Source organism: Phocoena sinus, chromosome 16, assembly GCF_008692025.1.
Source record: "Phocoena sinus isolate mPhoSin1 chromosome 16, mPhoSin1.pri, whole genome shotgun sequence".
Taxonomy (NCBI): domain Eukaryota; kingdom Metazoa; phylum Chordata; class Mammalia; order Artiodactyla; family Phocoenidae; genus Phocoena; species Phocoena sinus.
The window spans coordinates 46083767-46105030 of record NC_045778.1 but is presented as its reverse complement, the minus strand read 5'-3'; the positions used below and the strand labels follow the sequence as shown (position 1 = coordinate 46105030).

The following is a 21264-nucleotide window of genomic DNA, read 5'->3' as shown; positions in this document are numbered from 1 at the left end:
GTCAGTTGAAATAGCAAAAATAAAACAATGTCCAATTTCATGAGAGTGATTAAATTTGGTATATTCTTTTTTTTTTTTTTTTTTTTTGCGGTACGCGGGCCTCTCACTGTTGTGGCCTCTCCCGTTGCGGAGCACAGGCTCCAGACGCACAGGCTCAGCAGCCATGGCTCACGGGCCCAGTCGCTCCGTGGCATGTGGGATCTTCCCGGACCGGGGCACGAACCCGTGTCCCCTGCATCGGCAGGCAGACTCTCAACCACTGCGTCACCAGGGAAGCCCTCTTCTTATTAAATAGCACTAAGGAGTCTTTAAAGAGAACAAATAGGCCTATATATACATGGAAAGATTCAGAGCCTGTTGTTAAATTTAAAAATTTACAAAATAATAAGTATAATATCATAGCATTTATGTTTTCAAAAATCCCAACCGGCATACATGTGCACATAAATATGAATACACATACACACAGAAAGAGAACTGGAAGGATAAATATCAGACCATTAGTAGGGGTTACTTCAGGAATGGGGAGAAGAGTTGGGGAGAAGAAAGGGGACTTTGATATTTTAATTTATATTCTCCAGTATTCTACAAATATTAACAAGGCTTATTTATATTATTCGTGTAATAAAAAAAATAACAAACCAAACTATCCTATTTTCATGTAGAGGGATTGCTGAATATGTTGATGGTAATGTGTAAAAATAAAGTTCTACTGAGATGGTTGAGCTTTATATTTTACATTTTATTATGAAATGTTGCTTACTCAATTTTAAAAATAGAACTTTTGCCTAGAGTGAAGGTAAGATGGAAACTTGTTTAACATTAACCTGTTAGTTTAGCATGTAAATTACCACCTTTTAGTTATAGTCTCTTGGGTATATCTTGGGAGAACAGGTTTTCTTCTATCTTTAGTTTCCAGAGACAACCTAGGATGGGACCCCATGGCAGGGAGGACCAGAAGAGAGGAGAGAAGTCCTCCTTTTCCCCTCTCCCTGTCAAAGTTCAGTTATCTACCCTCTTAGGTTCAAGGTCACAAAGGCAATTAGGCTTCTACTCTATCATGTGGTTCAATGGCTATAAACTGTCTTCCTTTGCAATAATGTTAGGGTTCTAATGGAAGGATAATTTAAAAATATTGCAGTACTTCTCTTCTCTCACCGCTCAGCATTCAACCCATGACTTCTTATGATAGTGCTTGTACAGAGCAAAATGGTCTGGCTAAGCTGAAAATAAATAAAGGTATTTGAGACCATGAACCATGAGACATGTGATTAACCAAACTTCTAACGTGGTCCCTTTATTCCTTCAGTGTCAAGTGGGGTAATTTTTGTGACTTAACCTTATGGCTTATCTTGGAAATTAAGTAAAATGTGGGCCAATGAGGACCTTTACCTTTCCAGTGTTTGCCCCATTCATTCTCCAGTGCCATCCTCCACCCAGTCTCCACTGTTAGCTCCCAGAGGCATTTTGGTATTGTCTTTACCCTAGATCCTACCTAGTGTTTTGTACACAGGGGCTGAAACCAAGTAGGGCCCTCTGGGGCCCCCAGGCACTGAAACCGAGTGGGACCTGGGCACAGAGGATGAGCAAATATTATCAGTCAATTCACACTCCAACTCCTATCATTCACGTTAGTTAGGTGGCACTTCAGATGATAATGGATTTTGATGTTCTCAAATTCTGCTTGTAGATATTGAAATCAGCTTGCATTTTTGAACAGTAATGTCCAGCCACACATGCTTTTGGAAATCTTCTTTTTTTCTTTAACTTTATTTTATTTATTTATTTATTTTTGGCTGTGTTGGGTTTTTGTTGCTGTGCACGGGCTTTCTCTAGTTGCGGCGAGCAGGGGCTACTCTTCGTTGCGGTGCACGGACTTCTCACTGCAGTGGCTTTTCTTATTGTGGAACATGGGCTCTAGGCACACGGGCTTCAGTAGTTATGGCATGCGGGCTCAGTGGTTGTGGCTCGCAGGCTCTAGAGCACAGGCTCAGTAGTGGTGGCGCGTGGGCTCAGTTGTGGCCTGTGGGCTCAGTAGTTGTGGCACGCAGGCACAGTAGTTGTGGCGCATGGGCTTAGTTGCTCTGCGGCATGTGGGATATTCCCAGACCAGGGATAGAACCCATGTCCCCTGCATTGGCAGGTGGATTCTTAACCACTGCACCACCAGGGAAGTCCTAGAAATCTTAAGATGTGAAAATTTAACCTCATAAAGCAGACAAATTAGAAAGTGAGAGTTTTTATCATAAAAGCTTGTATTCTCTACAATAGTATTCAACATATGGTTTATTTTAATATGTTCCTTCTTTGTGCATAGGAGTTTGATTATTGATTGATCCTCATTTGGCAGAGGGTGAGGCAATAAAATACCAGTGGTCATCCGTAAGACTCATAATGCAGAGAACTGGAAAACAGTTACTCTGTTCATTACCAACTTGTCAGAGACACATCAATTACCTGAAGACAAACACATCTGCAATCCCAAGGGGAGACTTTCAGAGGGTCATGGTTCCCAATGTGTGGTCCCAGACCTGCAGTATCAGCTTCACCTAGAACTTAATGGAAATGCAAGTGCTTGGGCCCCACCCTAGACGTACTGAATGTGAAACTCAGGGGGCAGGGCCAGCAATCTGTTTTAACAAGCCCTCCAGGTGATTCTGAAGGTAAACCCCTTTAGGAAAATCAGATTTTATAGAATGACTATAATTGGAATTTCAGCAGATACCCTTAGACTACACTGGGGAAGAACAAACATTTTCAGGCCCCAGTTTTTGTTCTGATTGTCATTTATTTCTCTGAGTACCGATATAATATTTTCAGGTTAATCAGGGTTAAAATAATACATTGATAAATATTTGCAGGGAATATTCAGGATCCTCCGAGGGATCCAAACTTTCAATAGAATTTTTAAAGAGTTATTTTTCTGTTTCTCAAATTTTTCTAGGTAAGTTTAAACACATCCTTTCCACTGGAAGAGAAACTGGTTAGCTCTGACTTTGTTTTTCCCCAATACAGCAGATGTCTGCTAGTAGTCCACCCTTTGCAATTCGTTTTCTTCTGCAGAGTGCCAAGAAGCAGCCACACATCGTTATGGAGCCCTGAGAGTTGTCCCCAGCCTGAGAGAGAGAGAGAGAGAGAGAGAGAGAGAGAGAGAGAGAGAGAGAGAGAGAGAAACACACCTGGCATTTATTATTTTCATTATAAATAAAAGGGCCTGGACACTTGTCTCTCTTCAACACACAGACTGGGAAAGCTGATAGCCAGTGACTATGAAAGGAAGCAGCCTTTTAGTAGTTTCTCATTCCAGCCTTTCCCCCCTAAAAAGAGTAATTTTTTAAAACATCTTTATTGTAGTATAATTGCTTTACAATATTGTGTTAGTTTCTGCTGTATAACAAAGTGAATCAGCTATACATATATATATATCCCCATATCCCCTCCCTCTTGCATCTCCCTCCCACCCTCCTTATCCCACCCCTCTAGATGGTCACAAAGCACTGAGCTGATCTCCCTGTGCTATGCAGCTGCTTCCCACTAGCTGTTTTACATTTGGTAGTGTATATATGTCCATGCCACTCTCTCACTTTGTCCCAGCTTACCCTTCCCCCATCCCCAGTGTCCTCAAGTCCATTCTCTACATCTGTGTCTTTATTCCTGTCCTGTCCCTAGGTTCATCAGATCCATGTTTTTTAGATTCCATATATATGTGTTAGCATACAGTGTTTGTTTTTCTCTTTCTGACTTACTTCAAGGAGTAATGTTTTAATTACATAAAAATAAGAAGTATTATTCACTATGGGAAGGAAGAAAATCAACTTAAAGTCATGGTGGAGCAATGCTTATACATTCACAGATCAGTTCTTATGCTCATAACTGCATCAACTTTCAGATCTCCAATTATACGTCAGTTCTCCTAAACATGCGTCTTCTCTACACCTCGGGAGTTAGGCTGCCATTGCTGTTATTCTTCTGGAGCATCTTAAACTCCTTCCACACACACACATCATACCTGTTAGCTCCTCCCACTGTGTCTGGCACCCATGAGCTACTGAAGCAATGACAGGTGAATGAATGAGTGAGTGAATGGAATAAGCACAGAGCACAGGGTCCTAGAGTTGTTAAGAACATGCTGTTAACCAGACCTGGATTCAAGTCCAGAATCTGCCACTTGCTGGTTGTATGCTGGTTGTACGACCCTGGACAAGCCACTTATCTGCTCTGGGTCCTGGTTTTCTTATCTTTAAAATAATGGAAGTAGTAAGGTACCCTACATCATAGGGTTGTTGAGCCACACCGTTATACTAAAGTAGCAGGGAAGGCAGAGTTCCTGAAGGCTGGAAAAAGACAAATCTCTGATGAATCTTTAAAAAGGGAGAAATGATAACCTTACTAATTACCTTTAGAATTAATTATCAATTTATTCTGTTATAACTGACAGAGCAACCAGAGTTGGAAACAGGCAACATGACTATGTAAAGTGAATATCCTCAGGCAGTTTTAAGACGATGGCATCATGGCCCATGCTTATCAACAATCTAGAGAGTTACTACCTGAGAAATTCTCATTTATGGAAAGATGTCACCACGGTGATAGACTAATACGCTCCAAAGCATGCTAATACCACAAGAGCTGCCAAAAAATGGGATCCGTGGCCCCCAAATTGGGAAGTGAGTTATCCTACAACTCTTCTTTTGGAGACTTCCAAAGCAAAGTAGAAGATGAAGGATTCTGGTAAGTCCCACAAGCAAACAAACCTTTACTTTTGCTGAATCTGTTGTTAACAAACTTATTTGACCATGGACCCCTTTTATCAGTAACATCTACTAACAGTTAATAGAATTAATGTTATGCAGAACTGGCTTTGGGAAATGCTTGTTTGGACATTGTTTCTTAAAATGTTTTACTTGTCTCAGTGTTGCAGTTTCTATATGAGAAAAAAAGAGATAGGGAGTCGATCTCATGGCTTAAAATTGATAATGAAAAGTATTGGCAAAATGAACAGTAATTATTCTTCTCCACCTTCCTTTTTGCTTTCTCTTCACCCAAATTAGTTTCCTAGAACATATTGTCACCTCCTTACTTATGTACCTAAAGTCACAGTCATATTCCATTAGACCAGCAGTTCTCAAGTGGGGGCAATCTGCCTTCCCAGGCACAAAAATGTCTAGAGACATTTTTGGTTACAAAAATTACAAAATTATAAAAATGTCCAGAGACATTTTTTGTTATTACACCATGGACTGCACAGGACAGACCCCCACAGCCAAGAATTATCTGGCCAAAAATGTCAAGAATACTGAGGTTGAGAAACCTGCATTAGATCTATAGTTATGGCCATGCATTCATTAACACAGTTAATGTTTATTGAGCATCTACTAAGTCCCAGGCACACAGACAGGAGCTGAGGAGACAATAGAAACAAAAAGAACTCATGGAATTTATAGTTTAATGAAGGAAATATGTATTCATTAAGTAATCACACAGAAACATGTACAATTATATCAATAAATGTTATAGGACCTTAGGTCCCTATTTTCTAATCCAAAGGTAGGAATATAGTTTTAATAGTCTATGCAATTATGAAAGTAAGTGAAAGCTATCTTATTTAAAGATACAGGAAGTCATCACAAGCATAAGTGTTTTTTGTTTGTTTGTTTTGTTTTTTGGCGGTACACGGGCCTCTTACTGCTGCGGCCTCTCCCGCTGCAGAGCACAGGCTCCGGACGCGCAGGCCCAGCGGCCACGGCCCACGGGCCCCACCGCTCCCTGGCACGCGGGATCCTCCCGGACCAGGGCACGAACCCTGTCCCCTGCATCGGCAGGCGGACTCCCAACCACTGCGCCACCAGGGAAGCCCAAGCATAAGTGTTTTTAAAGTATGTTTTGAAAAAGTAATGTTGTCTGGTATGTCCTACCTGGTTTAATATTGTTGAATTCTTTCTCAATCATCTCTTCAGAGGTAGACAGCATTAGGTTTCTTACATATAGGATTTTCACGGAAGACATTGTGTCTTCATCAACTTCTACTTCTGGTTCTGCCCAGTCTACTGCAATAGGATGTCCCCATAACTGAATTCTTCCTGTTGAGAAAGATCACAAGTACGATTAATTATATAGAAATTAGGACATCATCTCAGTTCATACTAATGGACTTTTAAATTGAACCTTGAGGTCTTGATTGAGCAAGAAGACTAATATTAAAAGAGGTGATTATTGATTTTAAGAGACATTTCAAATAAGACCTGGCTAGAAGGGAATTCTGTATGACAAGAGGCTTATTATAATGATAGGGTATAAACGGAACTAGAACGTGGTTTAGGAAAAGAATGGATGTAGGGCTCAGACATAGAGTCTAGCTTCCTGAAGCATTAGAAAGGTCATTAGGAAGTATATCTGCTGCGGTTGGAATCTGAGTGATTAGGTGCCACCACTGAGCTGTCCAAAAATGGTGCATGTGAAGGGTGGGTAGGGCTCAGGTACCCCTAGTTTGTTTCCGGTCGCTTATACTCGGTCAGAGCTCTGATCAAATATATTCCCTCCTGATTCTCGCTTTGTCAGAACATAGACAACTCAGAAATCTGGAGAAAAAGTTATTATTATTTTCCAAATTAAGACAAAGAGCAATGAAGAGTCTATGATGGGAAATTGAACTCATCTTGAAAGGGTAGCTGTTATCCATGACTACATATATATTTATATTCCTATATAACTGCAATTTATTGAGTGTCTTACACTCTACTGTGTATTCTCTCAGTCATAGTAACTCTGTGGGGAGGGGAATGACTTTCCCAATTTTACAGAAGAGGAAATGAGCTTTTGAGAGGATACCTTACCCAGATCTATTTCACTTCTCCACTGCTCCCTTTTGTTTTTTGTTACTCAACCCCTGTACCCCTACACAGTACAGATCCATGTTGAAGTGATGAGAGGAGGGTGAGGGTCAACTCAGTTTCTTAATTTGATTGGAAATGTTTGAATATTACACAAGAGGCAAGTATTTTTAATCAAAATGCATCTTTTTATTCCTTAAAAAACAGTCAGTTGGGGCTTCCCTGGTGGCGCAGTGGTTGAGAGTCTGCCTGCTCATGCAGGGGACACGGGTTCATGCCCCGGTCTGGGAAGATCCCACATGCCGCGGAGCGGCTGGGCCCGTGAGCCATGGCCGCTGAGCCTGCACGTCCGGAGCCTGTGCTCCGCAACGGGAGAGGCCACAACAGTGAGAGGCCCGCGTACCGCAAAAAACAAACAAACAAACAAACAAAAAAACAGTCAGTGAAAGCATCTGTAGCATTGACATTCTAAAACTCAAACAAAGGATAGATGCATCCTAATGAGTTAGCGAATCCCAGTGAGTTAGCGGGAGGCTGGCTCCTGCCATCCCAGTTGGCTGGCTACCTCGTTCTGCCTTGTAGCCCAGACGATAGTTTCCTCCATCACTCTTTTCCCCCTCCTTTCCACTCCCCTTCTACATCTCCTTTCCTTTTTATTCCATTCCCTTCCTTTCTATGCTTTACATAGACTTTACTACGGGTCTTATCCCCAAAACCCTAAGGCTCCCAGGTGACTCTGGTTTCTGTAGCTCAGTGGTTCTCAATCTTGGCCCCATAGTAGAAGAGCTTACAAAAATATGGATTCCACTGTGTGTGCTGGACTCAGGTCCTTTCTACCTGCAAGAATAGACTGTTAAATTTTCAGAATTTTGTGAGTCAATTGATGTCACCTTGGTGGCTTGAAATGAGCCACAGTGGGAGCGTTAACAGTATAGAAATCCAAAAATATTACAAATCAGTGCTTTAGATTTTCCCCTGGGAATCGTCTCATCACTGACCTCTGGACCCTCTTTTCCAATTCTGATTTATGTGGTCTAGGCCTCAGGATTTTGAAAAGCACCTCAGTTAATTCAGCCAAAATTGAGAACACTGTTCTAGCCCATTGGCTTTTGCCTTTCCAGACTGGGACCACGGTAAGTCATTCACAGGCCTGAAGATGTGGAAAAGGTTAAAGTGGATAGAAGTGAGAGGAGGCGCAGGGAGCAGTGATTTCCATAAACATCCCTGTGAAAGTCAGTGTTGGAAAGTGATTTGTGAACTTGAGCTTTGAAGTCAGACAAGTTCAAATATCAGATTAATGATCCTGGCTAGGAAACAACCTTTCTAAGCATCAGTTTCCTCATCTGTAAAATGGGGCTAATAAAAGTACCTGCTTCTCAGGGTTGTTGTGAAGACAAAAGAAGGTGATGCATTAACGCATATATGAGGAATCTAGGAAAATGCTACAGATGAACCTATATGCAAAGCAGAAATAGAGACATAGACGTAGAGCACAAATGTATGGACACAAAACGGGGAAAAGGGGGGTGGGATGAACTGGGAGATTGGGATTGACATATATACACTACTATGTGTAAAATAGATAGCTAATGAGAACCTACTGTATAGCACAGGGAACTCTACTCAGTGCTCTGTGGTGATTTAAATGGGAAGGAAATCCAAAAAGGAGGGGACATATGTATACATATAGCTAATTCACTTTGCTGTACAGCAGAAACTAACACAACATTGTAAAGCAACTATACGGCAATAAAAAATTTTAAAAACCCACCTATTTAAAACTTTAAAAAAAGGGACTTAATTTATCGCTTTTAAATGATAATTCAATAATGTACATTCCTCTTGAGTGTTTTTGATCTATTTTTTGGGATGTATAGTTTCCTCAGAATATGCATTCTTTGTGTCCAATGTGAATAGTGTCACTCACTCAAATTAGGTATGATTTTTTTTTAGAACTTTGTCATTTAGAAGAAAGCAAATTACATTGTAGACACAATAAATGTTTCCATACTGAATGGTTCCCCAGGTGTTGCTATTTACTTCCCATGCAGGTGAGTGGCTAGTGTCATTAGCTGATAGATTTAGCAGTGGATCACAAAATTTGGCTACACAACAGAATTATCTGGAAAACTTAAAATATCAGTGCTCCAACGCCACCCCCCAGAGTAGCAGATTCAATTGATTAGAGGTTGATTTGGGCACTGGTATTGTTTAAAAACCTCTTCAGATGATTCAAATTTGTAGCCCACCATGGGCCACCCTTGATTTAGATGATCAGATCTCAAACTTGTGGTCTCAGGGGCAGTTGCATCCTGGGAACTTGTTATAAATGCAAATGATCAGACCCCATACCACACCTACTGAATCAGGAACTCTGGGGTTGGGGGCCCCAGCAATCTATGCCTTAACAAGCCCTCCAGGTGATTCTGATGGAGGTTAAGATTGCAAACCACTGTTGGAACTTTTTTTCAGAGTATCCTTAGAATGCTTTGATAATGCCTGAACTGGATGCATCAACTTTGTTCTACGTACACCTCAGTAAAGATGCAATGTCAAGAGGGAGCTTCCACTGTTGGAGGAGGTAGGTGGTGGGAGGCAATATACCACTTTAGACCACAATTTTCTCTCTGTCTTCAAGTCTGGATCAATTAAGAAGGAAAAGCTTCTTGTGGTCCTTGCTTATCACGTTTCTTAAAGCTCTCCTTGTCCATTCAAACTGGGGTCTCCAGAGGATTGCCCATTACTGAAATCCTGTAGTGTTGCTTAATCTATGGTGAGGTCATAAGTAGATGTCCAAATGGGTAATAGATTTTACTCTCAGGCTTCGGCAAAAAGGAAGCAGTTTGCTCTGGCTGGCTTACTCACCGCCTCTTGTTAATCCGCTGCTGAGGCAGTCTGACTAAACTCCAGCGGACTGAAACTCAACCAGCTGAGGCCAACTTAAAGGGCAACAAGCAAAGTGGGCGGGGCTGCCTCACATCATGATGAGGATGAGAAAATGCCTGGGAGAGTGAGGCAGCCTATATATTGCTGCGTCCTGGCCAGAGCATCTATAGGGAGAACTCAGGATCTTGGGTGGAAGCATAACAATGGTGGTTGAGAATTCTTGCCGCCTAGCTGCTCAGCCTTGCCCGGCCTAGTCAGTTCAACTCAGGTAAAGAGAAGCTCTTTCTGTGGGTCAATGTGCTGTTTTCTTTGAAGGAGGGAAGCTGACGGGAAGTTTTAATTTCGTAGGAACACTGATTGGCTGCTGAAAACTCTTTCTCCCATTTTGGACCCTCTTTCACTGCCATCCTCCCCCATCCCCCAAATGATTGTACGTATCTGTTTTTACAGGTAATGAAGGAGGAAAATGATTAATGTGGGGTGGAATAGTGGAAGCTGGTTTCTCAGTGAAGTGGTGGCTAAGCTGGGGCTTTGAATGCCGTGAGTCAGTAGAGACGGGGAGGGGCAGGTCATTCTAGGAGGGGATACAGCCTTCGAAATAAAGGATACAAGAAACGAGCATGGTGTTGTCTAGGACACTGAGTTTGTCCTGATGGAAAGGAGGGTGTTTATTGTGAAAAAGAAGGTCCAAATTATGTTTGAAAAGAACTGGGGCCCCGAGTGAAAGGCCGTGAATGACAAGCTCAGAGGTTTATGCTTTATCTCATATGCAGCAGCAAGTTGGTGAATATTTTTGAACTAATGAGTGAGTGACATCATTCAGCCTCTTAACAAGGAGAGATTGAATTCCTACTATTTGGAAGAACTTGCGGAAAGGATGATATGTTATTTTAGGACCACTACTCTGGTGGTAATGTTTAGGATGGAGTAGGTGGGGGAGGTGGGGGGCTGGGGGGCATCAAAGAGAAAGTAGAGCTGGGAGAATACTTAGGAGACCTTGAAAAAAAATAATCCAAGGTTGGGAATATATGTGTTTAGCCTACAGTGATGGCCTGAGAACAAGATGGATAGGAGGCACTTTTCGAAAGCAGAATTGTTGATGTTGAAGAGGACAGCAAAATATTAAGTTCAGGTCACTGAGAGGCTAGGTAAGCAGCGTGGGGAGTTCTAGTGATTCTATGCACCTGTGAGTCAGGCGACTTGACCACTGGGTAGCGAAGAAGTAGTGAATGGAAGCTTCCCCATGAAAAATATCCACCTCAGATCAAAACATTTTTACTGTCAGAATTTTAAATATTGATTTCATCTTCCCTAGTCTTTGCAAAATTTCTCTTTCCTATGTTTTATAGCAATACTATTACACATGTATAAAATATATTAATAATATTATATTGAATCTAAAATATGTCCACTTCTCAATAGATTGAGCCATTTTGGGGATATCTCAAATTTTTTCACTTTAAGCTGCCTTCATGAAAATTTTATTAAAACATATCCCCCAAGCTCAGAAGCCATCTTTCAATTTTGAAAATTTCTGGAGGGCTAATCCTATTGGTTTTATTTAAAAAAATAAAAATAAATGTAGGTGTTTTTGTTGCTGTTTTGCTTTGTTTTAGATTCTGGTGACTTCCAGAGTGCTTAAGAGAATCCTTGATTCCAGTGTGTTCAATATGCCATTCTTGACATACTTATCATTTTAATATTCATTTTAATACCTTTGTGTAAGTTTGGGAAATATTTTATAACAAGCACAGGACTTTCAACAATTTTTCCTAAGTTGATCTTAGTGGGGCAGTGTCTTGGTGGAGTCTTCTAAACCCAGGAATCTATGGCTGTTGACCAAATAGTACCTACCTCGTGGTTGTAGCATCTAACTAAGGTGTCTTTCTATGGAAAGCTATTATTTCTATTACCTAAAATTAGACAAATTATTAGACACTAGGGAGTTATAATAAAAGTACGTCATTTTGGGCTTCCCTGGTGGCGCAGTGGTTGGGAGTCTGCCTGCCGATGCAGGGGACACGGGTTCCTGCCCCAGTCCGGGAGGATCCCACGTGCCGCGGAGCGGCTGAGCTCGTGGGCCATGGCCGCTGAGCCTGCGCGTCCGGAGCCTGCGTGTCAGGAGCCTGTGCTCCGCAACGGGAGAGGCCGCAGCAGTGAGAGGCCCGCGTACCGCAAAAAAAAAAAAAAAAAAAAAAAAAAAAAAACCACGTCATTTTAATTGTCATTGGGATAATGTATCACTTGCATATTTATTATTTCTACATTATAATGGATAACATACCCTATTTCTAATAAGCCTGATAACAAAAACTATATACAAAGATAACTGTTGACTGATAAATTACTTTTAAGGAGATTCTTCAGTTTAAAGATTCAGTATGGGGTTGCTATAACTTCAAGTTCTGGATTTCTCCTGTGCGATATACATTGGATTTAATGCACGCAGTGAATAGTTTTCAGAACCCAATCTGTGAAAACTTCAGGGAACTGAATCAACTGTGAGATAACTAAGAAAGACCGAGAGTTTAAAAAATGTAACATAACCAGAGATAAAGAGCAAAAAAAAAAAACGAACAACAGGCTTCTGTTTCCTTTGCTAAGGAGCACAGCAGCCTGAGGCAGGCAGGACGGAGTGGAGAAGTCTCCTCTTTGAGGAGGGGTCCTAACCTGGCAGAAGCTTCCTCCGGGCCATGGCAGCTGCCCGATGATTCTCATACTCCACGAAAGCAAAGCCCCGGTTTTTGGTTTTATCGGCAGCACTTGGGTAGACAATGACATCCACAACTCCTTCGGTGACCTTTTTCATCTCTGATAAGATTTCTTCTCTCTTTTTGGTTTTTGGGATTCCCCCAACAAATAATCGGCAGTTGTCCACGCTGGCACAAACCCCTAACAGACGCCCATTTCTGCGAAAACAGCAGGGATTTTGATTGGGGAGAGTCCTTGCTTGATTAAGGTTTAAGACGGCAAATGAAAATATATATTGAAATTGAAAATATCAGGCCGGGACCTGATATGGCCTGTGGATATGGAACGTTTGGTCATCTTAGTGTTTAAACTGGTTTTGGAAAGTGGTAGCTGCTTTTGAGAAACTGGAAGTTCTGTCAACCTTGGTTCTGCATTTTTAAAGGAAAAAAATAGTTGAAACTGAGTTGCGTCTGCTGTCTTTAGAGTATATGTAGATTCACTAGTTATTGTGAATCCTCGACCCTCCCTAATACATCATCAATCCTGAGGTCTTTACACCTGGCTCAATGTACTCTTGTATCCTGCCCTGGAGGTATCTGAGGTTGTAACCCCTGGTGCTCCCTTTTTTTCCAACCAAATAGAGAAACTATATCTGACATGATCATTATTAAAGATAGTCCCTTATACAGAACAGAGTTTCACATATTATTTGGCCGACACAAGGAGCCCGTGAGATGGGCAGAATAGGTATTGTTTCCATTTTACAGTTGAAGAGCTTGAGACTCCAAGATATTAAGTGACTTGCTTAAGATTTTGTGGATTTTGAGAGTTAAAATTGGCCTCTGGATTCAGTTTAATCCCTGTTTCTTCCACTGTGCAGTGTTGCTTATCAGCCAGTTGGTGGATACCTTCGTTGGCAAGGTGTAGGTTGGTTCAACTTTTCTGGGGGACATGTGGGAAAATGTATCGAAAGTCTTAAGTGTGCGTAACCTTTGGCCAAATAATGCCCCTCTAGGGGAGTGTCCTTAGAAATAAAGATGAGCATCAGCATTTTTGTGTAAGGTTATTCACTGCTACTATTTACAATAGCTCCCAAATTGGAAATGAGCAAAATAGTCCATCGTGCAGCACTGGTTTAATGTGTCTCAGCTGAGGTGACTGACTCTGGGGCTGGACATCTCCTCATTGTATACCGTGGTATGTTTGTCATCCCTGGTTCTTGACCACTAAATGCCAAGTGCCACCTGTTAGGTCATCCAAGAATGCCTCTTCATCTTTCTCTATGTCCCTCAGGGGGACAATATTGCTCCTGGCTGGGATGCACTGGTATATAAAAGATGAGCGTTCATAACATAGGATGCTCCGTGGTCAATGAATAAACATAGTAACGTAGGAGAGTATTTGATGGTTGAAAATACCAGTTCGCGCTATGCTGCTGGGTTAAACAAAATGTAAAATGAGTATATGAGAAAGCCATTTTGATCAAAACTATAGAAAATCTAGAAAGACTATAAAAATTCAACATGGTGATTCTCTTTAGGCAATAGGGTAATGAAGGAACGGTTTGAACTTTTATTGCTGTTTTTTGGCTGTTTCTGTGTGTTGTGTATTAGGCCATGTGACTTTTGTAATAACTCAAAGTTATTAAAAATGGGTAAAGTTTGCTTAACGGAAACCACTCATTCCTCCTGATTAAGAAGTGCTCAGCCAGGTGAGTGGGAGATTGCTCTGATTTCTCAGAACTAGTGGCTCTCAGCTGTGTGGCAGGTGTTCTCACCCAGGTTGCACCCTGTCCCAGTTGTCTTCTGTGCTTTGTTGAAGAACTAAGGACCGCATATCAGATATGTAACAGGTCCATCTCCGTTTGTTGAACATTGTCCTAACAATGTGTTTTTTCTGGAGGGAGGGAAGAGTCGATAAAATGATCTTTCAGGGTTTTTTTTTTTCTTTTTTAACTTAAACCTTTTGTTCCAAGATACTATTTATTTAGAAATTTATATTTTTGATCATTTGGGGGCCGGTCAGTTACCAGTAGGGGGAGCCTGGAGCCTCCATATCCTGTTTTTAAATCTATGTGATTTGTCAGCAAATCCCAGAATTGCTTGGAGACGAAAAACTCTCTCTCAAAAGCTGAGGGCATGACTTTAATGTCGCCAGAAGCCAGGCATTTAGACGATGCTCAGTGGATGTTTGATGACGAGGAGGATATGACACCTGTGGGTCTTTTCCGTTAAGAACCTTATCTATCCCCCTCAGAGACAGTGGCTAAAAACAAACCAAAGGTTTGTAACAAGAAGAGGTAACAAACAAACCTCTTCTCTACAAGAAAGGTTCTCTCTCTGACAACATCCAAGGCAGAGTGGAAGTAGGTGAGGTTGGCCCTGGGGTGTCTATTCTGCTATTTCACATTCCATTTATCCTACTCATTAAAATCCAAAGTCACTCTGTGCCTTCACCTTGCTTCTGGCATCCAACCTGAACTTGAACTGGAATTTTGGCCACCAACTTTCTCTTTCCAAACGCTTTGCCATATTTTTCCTCTTCCTTTTCTGCACCCTCCTGCCATCATCATAACCATCAGCAAACATTTATAGAGCATCTGATATGTGTCAGGCACTGAGCTTTACATGCGTTATCTCCTTTATTTTTCCTAATCCCCTCCATAAGGTAGGTATATTTTTGTCTCTATTTTATAGATGAAGACATTGAAATTCACAGAGAGGATACTGTTACTTTTTAATGGCTTGTGTTCATTGTTCATACCCCATCTATTTTCAGAAAGTCTTGACAGGCTCCAGTGTGTACCAATGTATCAAGTAGATTCAGCGAACTTTGTTGATTCCCTACAGAAACAATTCTACATCCATCTCAACTTAAAAGCTATTTTGAGAATAACCTTTGCTATTAAGATGTTTGGTTTCTATGAAAGACCAAGGAATGGAGAATCTTCTAATTCCTGAAAACATCACTAATATATCTTAATATAGCTTCTTCTAGCCCTTTCTAAAATAACAGTATATATTATTTCATATGATGGATGCTCGGAATAACTCTGTGTGATCAGGTGATAATATAAAACGGGTGCTGAAAGAGGGCAAAGGATTTGTCCAAAGGAACCTGGGCTAGACCTCTGGTCTCCTGATTCTCATACCAAAAAATTTTCCGTATATCAGAGCTCTTTTGGATCCATGGTGGCATGTGTGGAAGGGGACCCTCCTTTATGTTTTTTCCAAGAATCTGTTCCAGAATCCAATCCTGGTACTGAATGACTAGGCTACTAGTAGTTGCCAAGTCCAATCAATCTTTTCATGGCTAAGGGGTTTAAGATAAATGACCCAGTAGTTGACTGACTACAGAATTACAAGGATAATGCAGGACTTATTTTGAACCTCTAGGAAGTGAGAGAAAACTAACGACAGGAAATCTACTCTCTGTATTCATTAAATTTAAGATTTCCTCAGTTTTAAAATGCATCTCTGTTACAGGAAGAAAATATAGGTGAAAGACTGCATCTCAGAATTAATGTGCTAATACGTAAGAGTTCTGTCACTAATTGACGGATTACTATGTTCCAAACACTAAGCTAAACACTGAAATCTTGATAACATCCCCATAATAAACCTATGAAATAAGTATTATTATTCCTACTTTATAGATGAGGAAATTGAGGCTCAGAGAGGTCAAGTCACTTTTTGACACTCAGCTGAGGCCCATCTGACCCCAAGCTATTGCTTTTTCATCTAACACACTAATCTTTCTTCCATGTGGCCCTGGGCTTCCTTAAGAAAGGATTTATGGCAGTTCCCTCTGGTTTAGATTTTAGAACGTAGATAATTTCATGTCTTGTCAATTTATAAAAACCAGTTATTGATTGTATGGGGTCAGTTATGTCCTGGAACCCTGTGCTAATCCCATGGCTTCCAATATTGCCTACATTTGGCTGACCCCCAAATTTACGTTCCAATCGTGACCATTCTCCGGACTCCAATATCATACAATCACCTCCCCAGCAACTCCCCTGGGACGTCTAATGTGCATCTCAAATGTAAATTGTCCCAATCAGAGCTCTTCATGTTTTCCTGTTATTCTCCCAGCCTTTTCCATCTCTATGACACTATCACATCCACACAGACTTGGACCAAACTCCTAATTTTCCTCCCTGAATTATAAATCCACTCACACTCTAAATCCAATATTTAGCCAGTCTTGTCTATTCAACCTCCAAAATATATCACACATCTGACTTTTTACCACCTTTACCACTAACCCCTTATGCAAGCACCACCGTCTCCCGTCTAGTTCTAGACACAGCAGCGGCCTTTGAACTGCCTTCCCTCTTTCAGTCCTTACCCTGCTACAGTCCATTCTTCACTTAGTAGTCAGAGGAATGGAATGTTGTAAAAAAGCATGAATCTAATTAAAGCCTCCTGTAATTTCCCCTTTTTTTAGAATAAAATCCGAATTTTTAATGATGAAATATAAGACTCCCCAACTGTATTGCCTTCAACCCTCCTCTCTTTACTCTGTTCCGAAGGTTGGCTTTCTTTCTGTTCCTTTAACACATCATGCTTATTCTCATTTTGAGACCTTTGCACTTGCTGTTCGTTCTTTCTCTGAAAGGATTTTCCCCCAGGTCTGACTGTCATGGCAGATTCTTTTCATTCAAGTCTCAGATCAAATTTTACTTTCCGGAAGAGTATTTTCTTAAATACATCAAGTTAGAGTAGCAACCTCCTCATACAACTTTACCCCACTTCCTGGTTTTTATTTTTTCAAACTCTTTTAAATCTTATACATCCGATTGCTCACTATGAGAGTACGAAAGTGTACCTTGATACTTCTAGTATTTTCAACAGTGTCCAGCACATATTTTTGAAATGGATAAATCAATGAATTTTGCTTCTTTGAACATTTCACAGAACTTAGTCTGGCACCTTACATAGTGATGGTTAAATAAATATTTCATTAAATTGATTTCCAAGAAAAAGAACTAACCTTTTATTTCTGATTTTGGCTATATTTTGCATATACTATATTAGATAAACTTGATGGAAGAACAGGTAAAGGTACATTGTCTGATTCACTTTTAATCTAGAAAAGATGGGTCTTACCTAATTTCATAATTATTAAGTTGCTTGATTGCATTCTTGGCTTCTTGTTTATTTGAGAATGTTACAAATGCATATCCTCTATTGTTGCCATTAAAATCCATCATCATTCTCATTTCATAAATTTTACCAATCTACAAGTAATAAGAGAGAATTCATATTTATACATTTGTACTTCCAAATGAAAACACACACACGCATACACAACATTTTCTGAAGTCTCTGCCGTGGTGGCATTTGCATCCCATGTGTAATAGTTTGCATGTTTTCATGCTGGGTTCAGATCTGTTATCTGACTCATGGGCAAAGTCAGGATAAATAAAGAAAACACGTACAAGTGGCATTTCAGCCGGAGTTGCCAGAATGTATATTTTTGGCAGAGCAAGTGACCTTTCATCACACAATTATCTGGGGATTTATACGACATCTTAGGGACCAGAAAACACATTTGTCATCAGGAGCACAATTTCTTGATAGATTTGTCCTTGCCCTTTACATTGGCCTCTGAGGCCTCCATAGTTTTTATCTTTACTTGGTCAGACTCACCAGTGATGTTTAAAACCAAAACCAAGAACACTCATTTGGAGCCTTGTGAAACTGACTTCTTAGCTATCTTTTCCACCTACCATGATATAAAGGTGAACACAGAAGGTGTGTTTCAGAGGATGGTCCTGGGAGCCCTGTTTTCTCCATCTGTAGGCTGAAGGTAAATGCTAGCCTTAACACAACTGATCCAGGGCCAGCACCTCCATGGTACTCATGTGTACTCACTCTATCCCTCTCACTGTAACTCCTCTGCTTTGCTTATATACTATTCCCTCCTGCTACCCCAACTGTTCTCTATAATCCAGACACAGTAATTCATTATTGCTGGCTGCTGTAAGACGGGTGGCCCACACAGACATGAAGGACACGCGTGGGGAGAAGAGGCATCATTAAGCTACTTCTATTATGTCAGTGGTGTCTGACCCACAGGTCAGCCCCACGCCACCCCCCGGTACTCAGTGATGGACACCTATTTTTTTCTGGGCTCATTAGGAAAGAGTTCAAGCATGTTTCATCTCTGCATTTCAAGTGTTTCTTGGTGCTCATTTTCACGTTCAGTATATAAGATTCTTATAGGATTAAGTCCTTGTAATTTATGCACGTGCCAAGTGACGTTGTTTGTATAAAATTAAGAGTAGTTCTGAAACTGAGCTGAACTACACACACACACACACACACACACACACACACACACAACTGATTTTGGCATTTAGGAAAAGAAATAGCTAAACTCATTAAATTTTCTAGGAATTTTAAACACCATTTGGTAAATTATCGAAAATGTTAATTTTGTATTTTTACTTTAACTTTGGGTTTAATAGCAAAACATCATTTGGAATTCAAACTGAGGAAATTTATTCCTTAATTATATAGTGACTTTGAAAAACCATGTTATTAATCTTGTTGATTGCATTCAAATTTGTAGAAGGAAATTTCATTCTCGATCAATACGTATGGGGACACGGTTGAGCCATGACATACATATTTTTTAATGTGAAAATCTTACACTTTATAAAACCATATTAACATTTCAAAGTTGAAGCAATATCTTATCTTAGACAGGTTGTTGTGGTGTTATTCTAGATTGATAGACCTGTTGAGTTTGCAGTAAGATGGCTATGCTAGTGGAGATGGGGGATTGAAATATAGATTAAAAAGTCATCAGCAATGGTAGTTTCAGCTGTCAGTAACAGGACAGCTGAGTCAAGGCAGTGATAATTAGGGGCCAATCACTAACAGCTGGGAAGGTTTTAACTTTGTCCATGATTGAGGAATGGTAATTGGAAAAGAAACCATCACTGACCAAGAAGAATGAGAGTGAAAGCAAGGTGAAGAGAGTAGTATTTTTTTCCTTGAAAGATTAAAAAAAAAAAATCTTTAGACTCACTTTTTCACATAATGGTATAAGTTCATCTTCAAAAAGGTCTCGGGGAAGTTTTCCAATAAAAATTTCACAGCCCCTTTCTGGGGGTGCAGCATCCCAACCAGGCGGGGGACCACCATATTTTCTTTGTCCATTTTCCTGCAAATCCCATGTGGATTGTAGGAGGGAGAGAAGAAAGCAATAGAATCTTTAGTTTGAGTTCCTCAACTATTTTCAAAATCATTTCTCAATAAAGAAGATACTTATTGACAAGTAATAGTAGTGGACTGGTCAGAGGATAAAAATGGACGTCTCTTTTGTATGAAGTTTTTAAAAAAATATTTATTTGGCTGCGCCGGGGCTTAGTTGTGGCACATGGGATCTTTAGTTGCAGTATGTGAACTCTTAGTTGTGGCATGCACGTGAGGTCTAATTCCCTGAGCTGGGATTGAACCCAGGCCCCCTGCATTGGGAGTGCGGACGCAGTCTTATCCCCTGGACCACCAAGGAAGTCCCTCTTTTGTGTGAATTTCAACACTGTGCTCTCGCTTCAGCGACTTGCTCCAGAGAAGCACTGTGAAAACTTATAAAGTGCTGGACAAATATAAAGGGTTATTTTTTTTGGTTTGTTATTATTTTGCCATTCAGACTCACCAATGCCTGATCGTCAAAGGATATGATTATAATTTGAATCTGGGGTTCTGATTTAATATTGAAGTCTATGAGGTTCTGGACCTGAACTACTTGGCTCCATGACCCACTAGCTGTGGGGCATTGGGCAAATTGCTTTACTTCCCCAAACCTCGGTGTTTCTCATATATTAAGCGGAGATACTATCCGCTTTTGATTAAAGGAGATAATGTATCAAATATGCATGGCACAGGTCTTGGCATGTGATATATATTCAATAGCTATTAATTCTCTTCTTGCCTCCCTGGATTGAGGCTGTTTCATGCACTGAGCAAGGCAATGTAGGCCCCTAAATAGAAACATCATGAAGGTTAACATTTGAAAGAGTGGACTGGCTAATTTTGGGGGTAACCAGTAAGGCACTTAAATCTGTCTTCAAAGCTGACAAGATGGTGAGAGGTGTTTACTAATGTTGCATCTCTGTGGAGAACAATGCTGTTCTCAGTCCAAATACTGTAGCATTAGCTTCTATTTTTTTTTTTCCTTTGTTCTAAAAAATCCTTGGTAAATTCAATGTCCTTTTGTCCTTTTGGGGGAGGAGTAGCACTGATGCTTGTCTGCCCTGCTGTCTGTATTTTTCTGAAGGTTAATGACCTAAACATAACTTCAGGGGCCCCAAAGTAAAAGATAGGCCTAATCCACTATTATTGAGCTGAAATAATTCATTTGCTGGAGAAGAATAAATTTACTTTCCACTTAGGTATAGCCAAAGCTCTTTGTTATACTTTAAGTGATTGTCGGAGAAAGGAAAACATAAAAGACCAAATATCAGTATTATTGCTAACTTCTACAATTACTACTTTAAAAAACTTTTATACTGTAAAATGATGTTGGATAAAACCTAGTAATGTATAAAGTAAAAAGAAAAATTCCCCAACGCATCACCCTACCCATCTGCAGAAATAGTTACTGTTAAGTTTATCTGCCTTTCCAAATATTTTTCTATGTATATTTTCAAAAGACATGTTAGTTATTTAAAGACATTGTTTCTCACGATAGTTGTTTGTCAAAAAAAGAATCAAAGTAAAGCAGCTTCTAGTTTCACTGTTAAATCTTTATATATACTAACTTGAGACTTTCTCAGTTATTTTATAAGTGGTAGTACAAAGGCTTTTTGGATGACAGTATTTAAGTATTTAAATGATGTCTG

At 40.3% G+C, this 21264-nt stretch overlaps 1 protein-coding gene across 2 annotated transcripts in view; it reads right to left on the bottom strand.

Moving 5' to 3' along the window:
* A1CF (APOBEC1 complementation factor) overlaps positions 1–21264 on the bottom strand; it is an 80375-nt gene that overhangs the window by 18575 nt on the left and 40536 nt on the right. For both annotated transcript variants that reach the window (XM_032607773.1, XM_032607774.1), the window contains 4 exons: positions 19449–19583; positions 17519–17649; positions 12387–12625; positions 5916–6080 (listed from right to left, as the gene is read on the bottom strand). In XM_032607773.1, coding sequence (XP_032463664.1) covers positions 5916–6080; positions 12387–12625; positions 17519–17649; positions 19449–19583 — 670 coding nt within the window. The remainder of the gene's footprint in view (positions 1–5915; positions 6081–12386; positions 12626–17518; positions 17650–19448; positions 19584–21264) is intronic.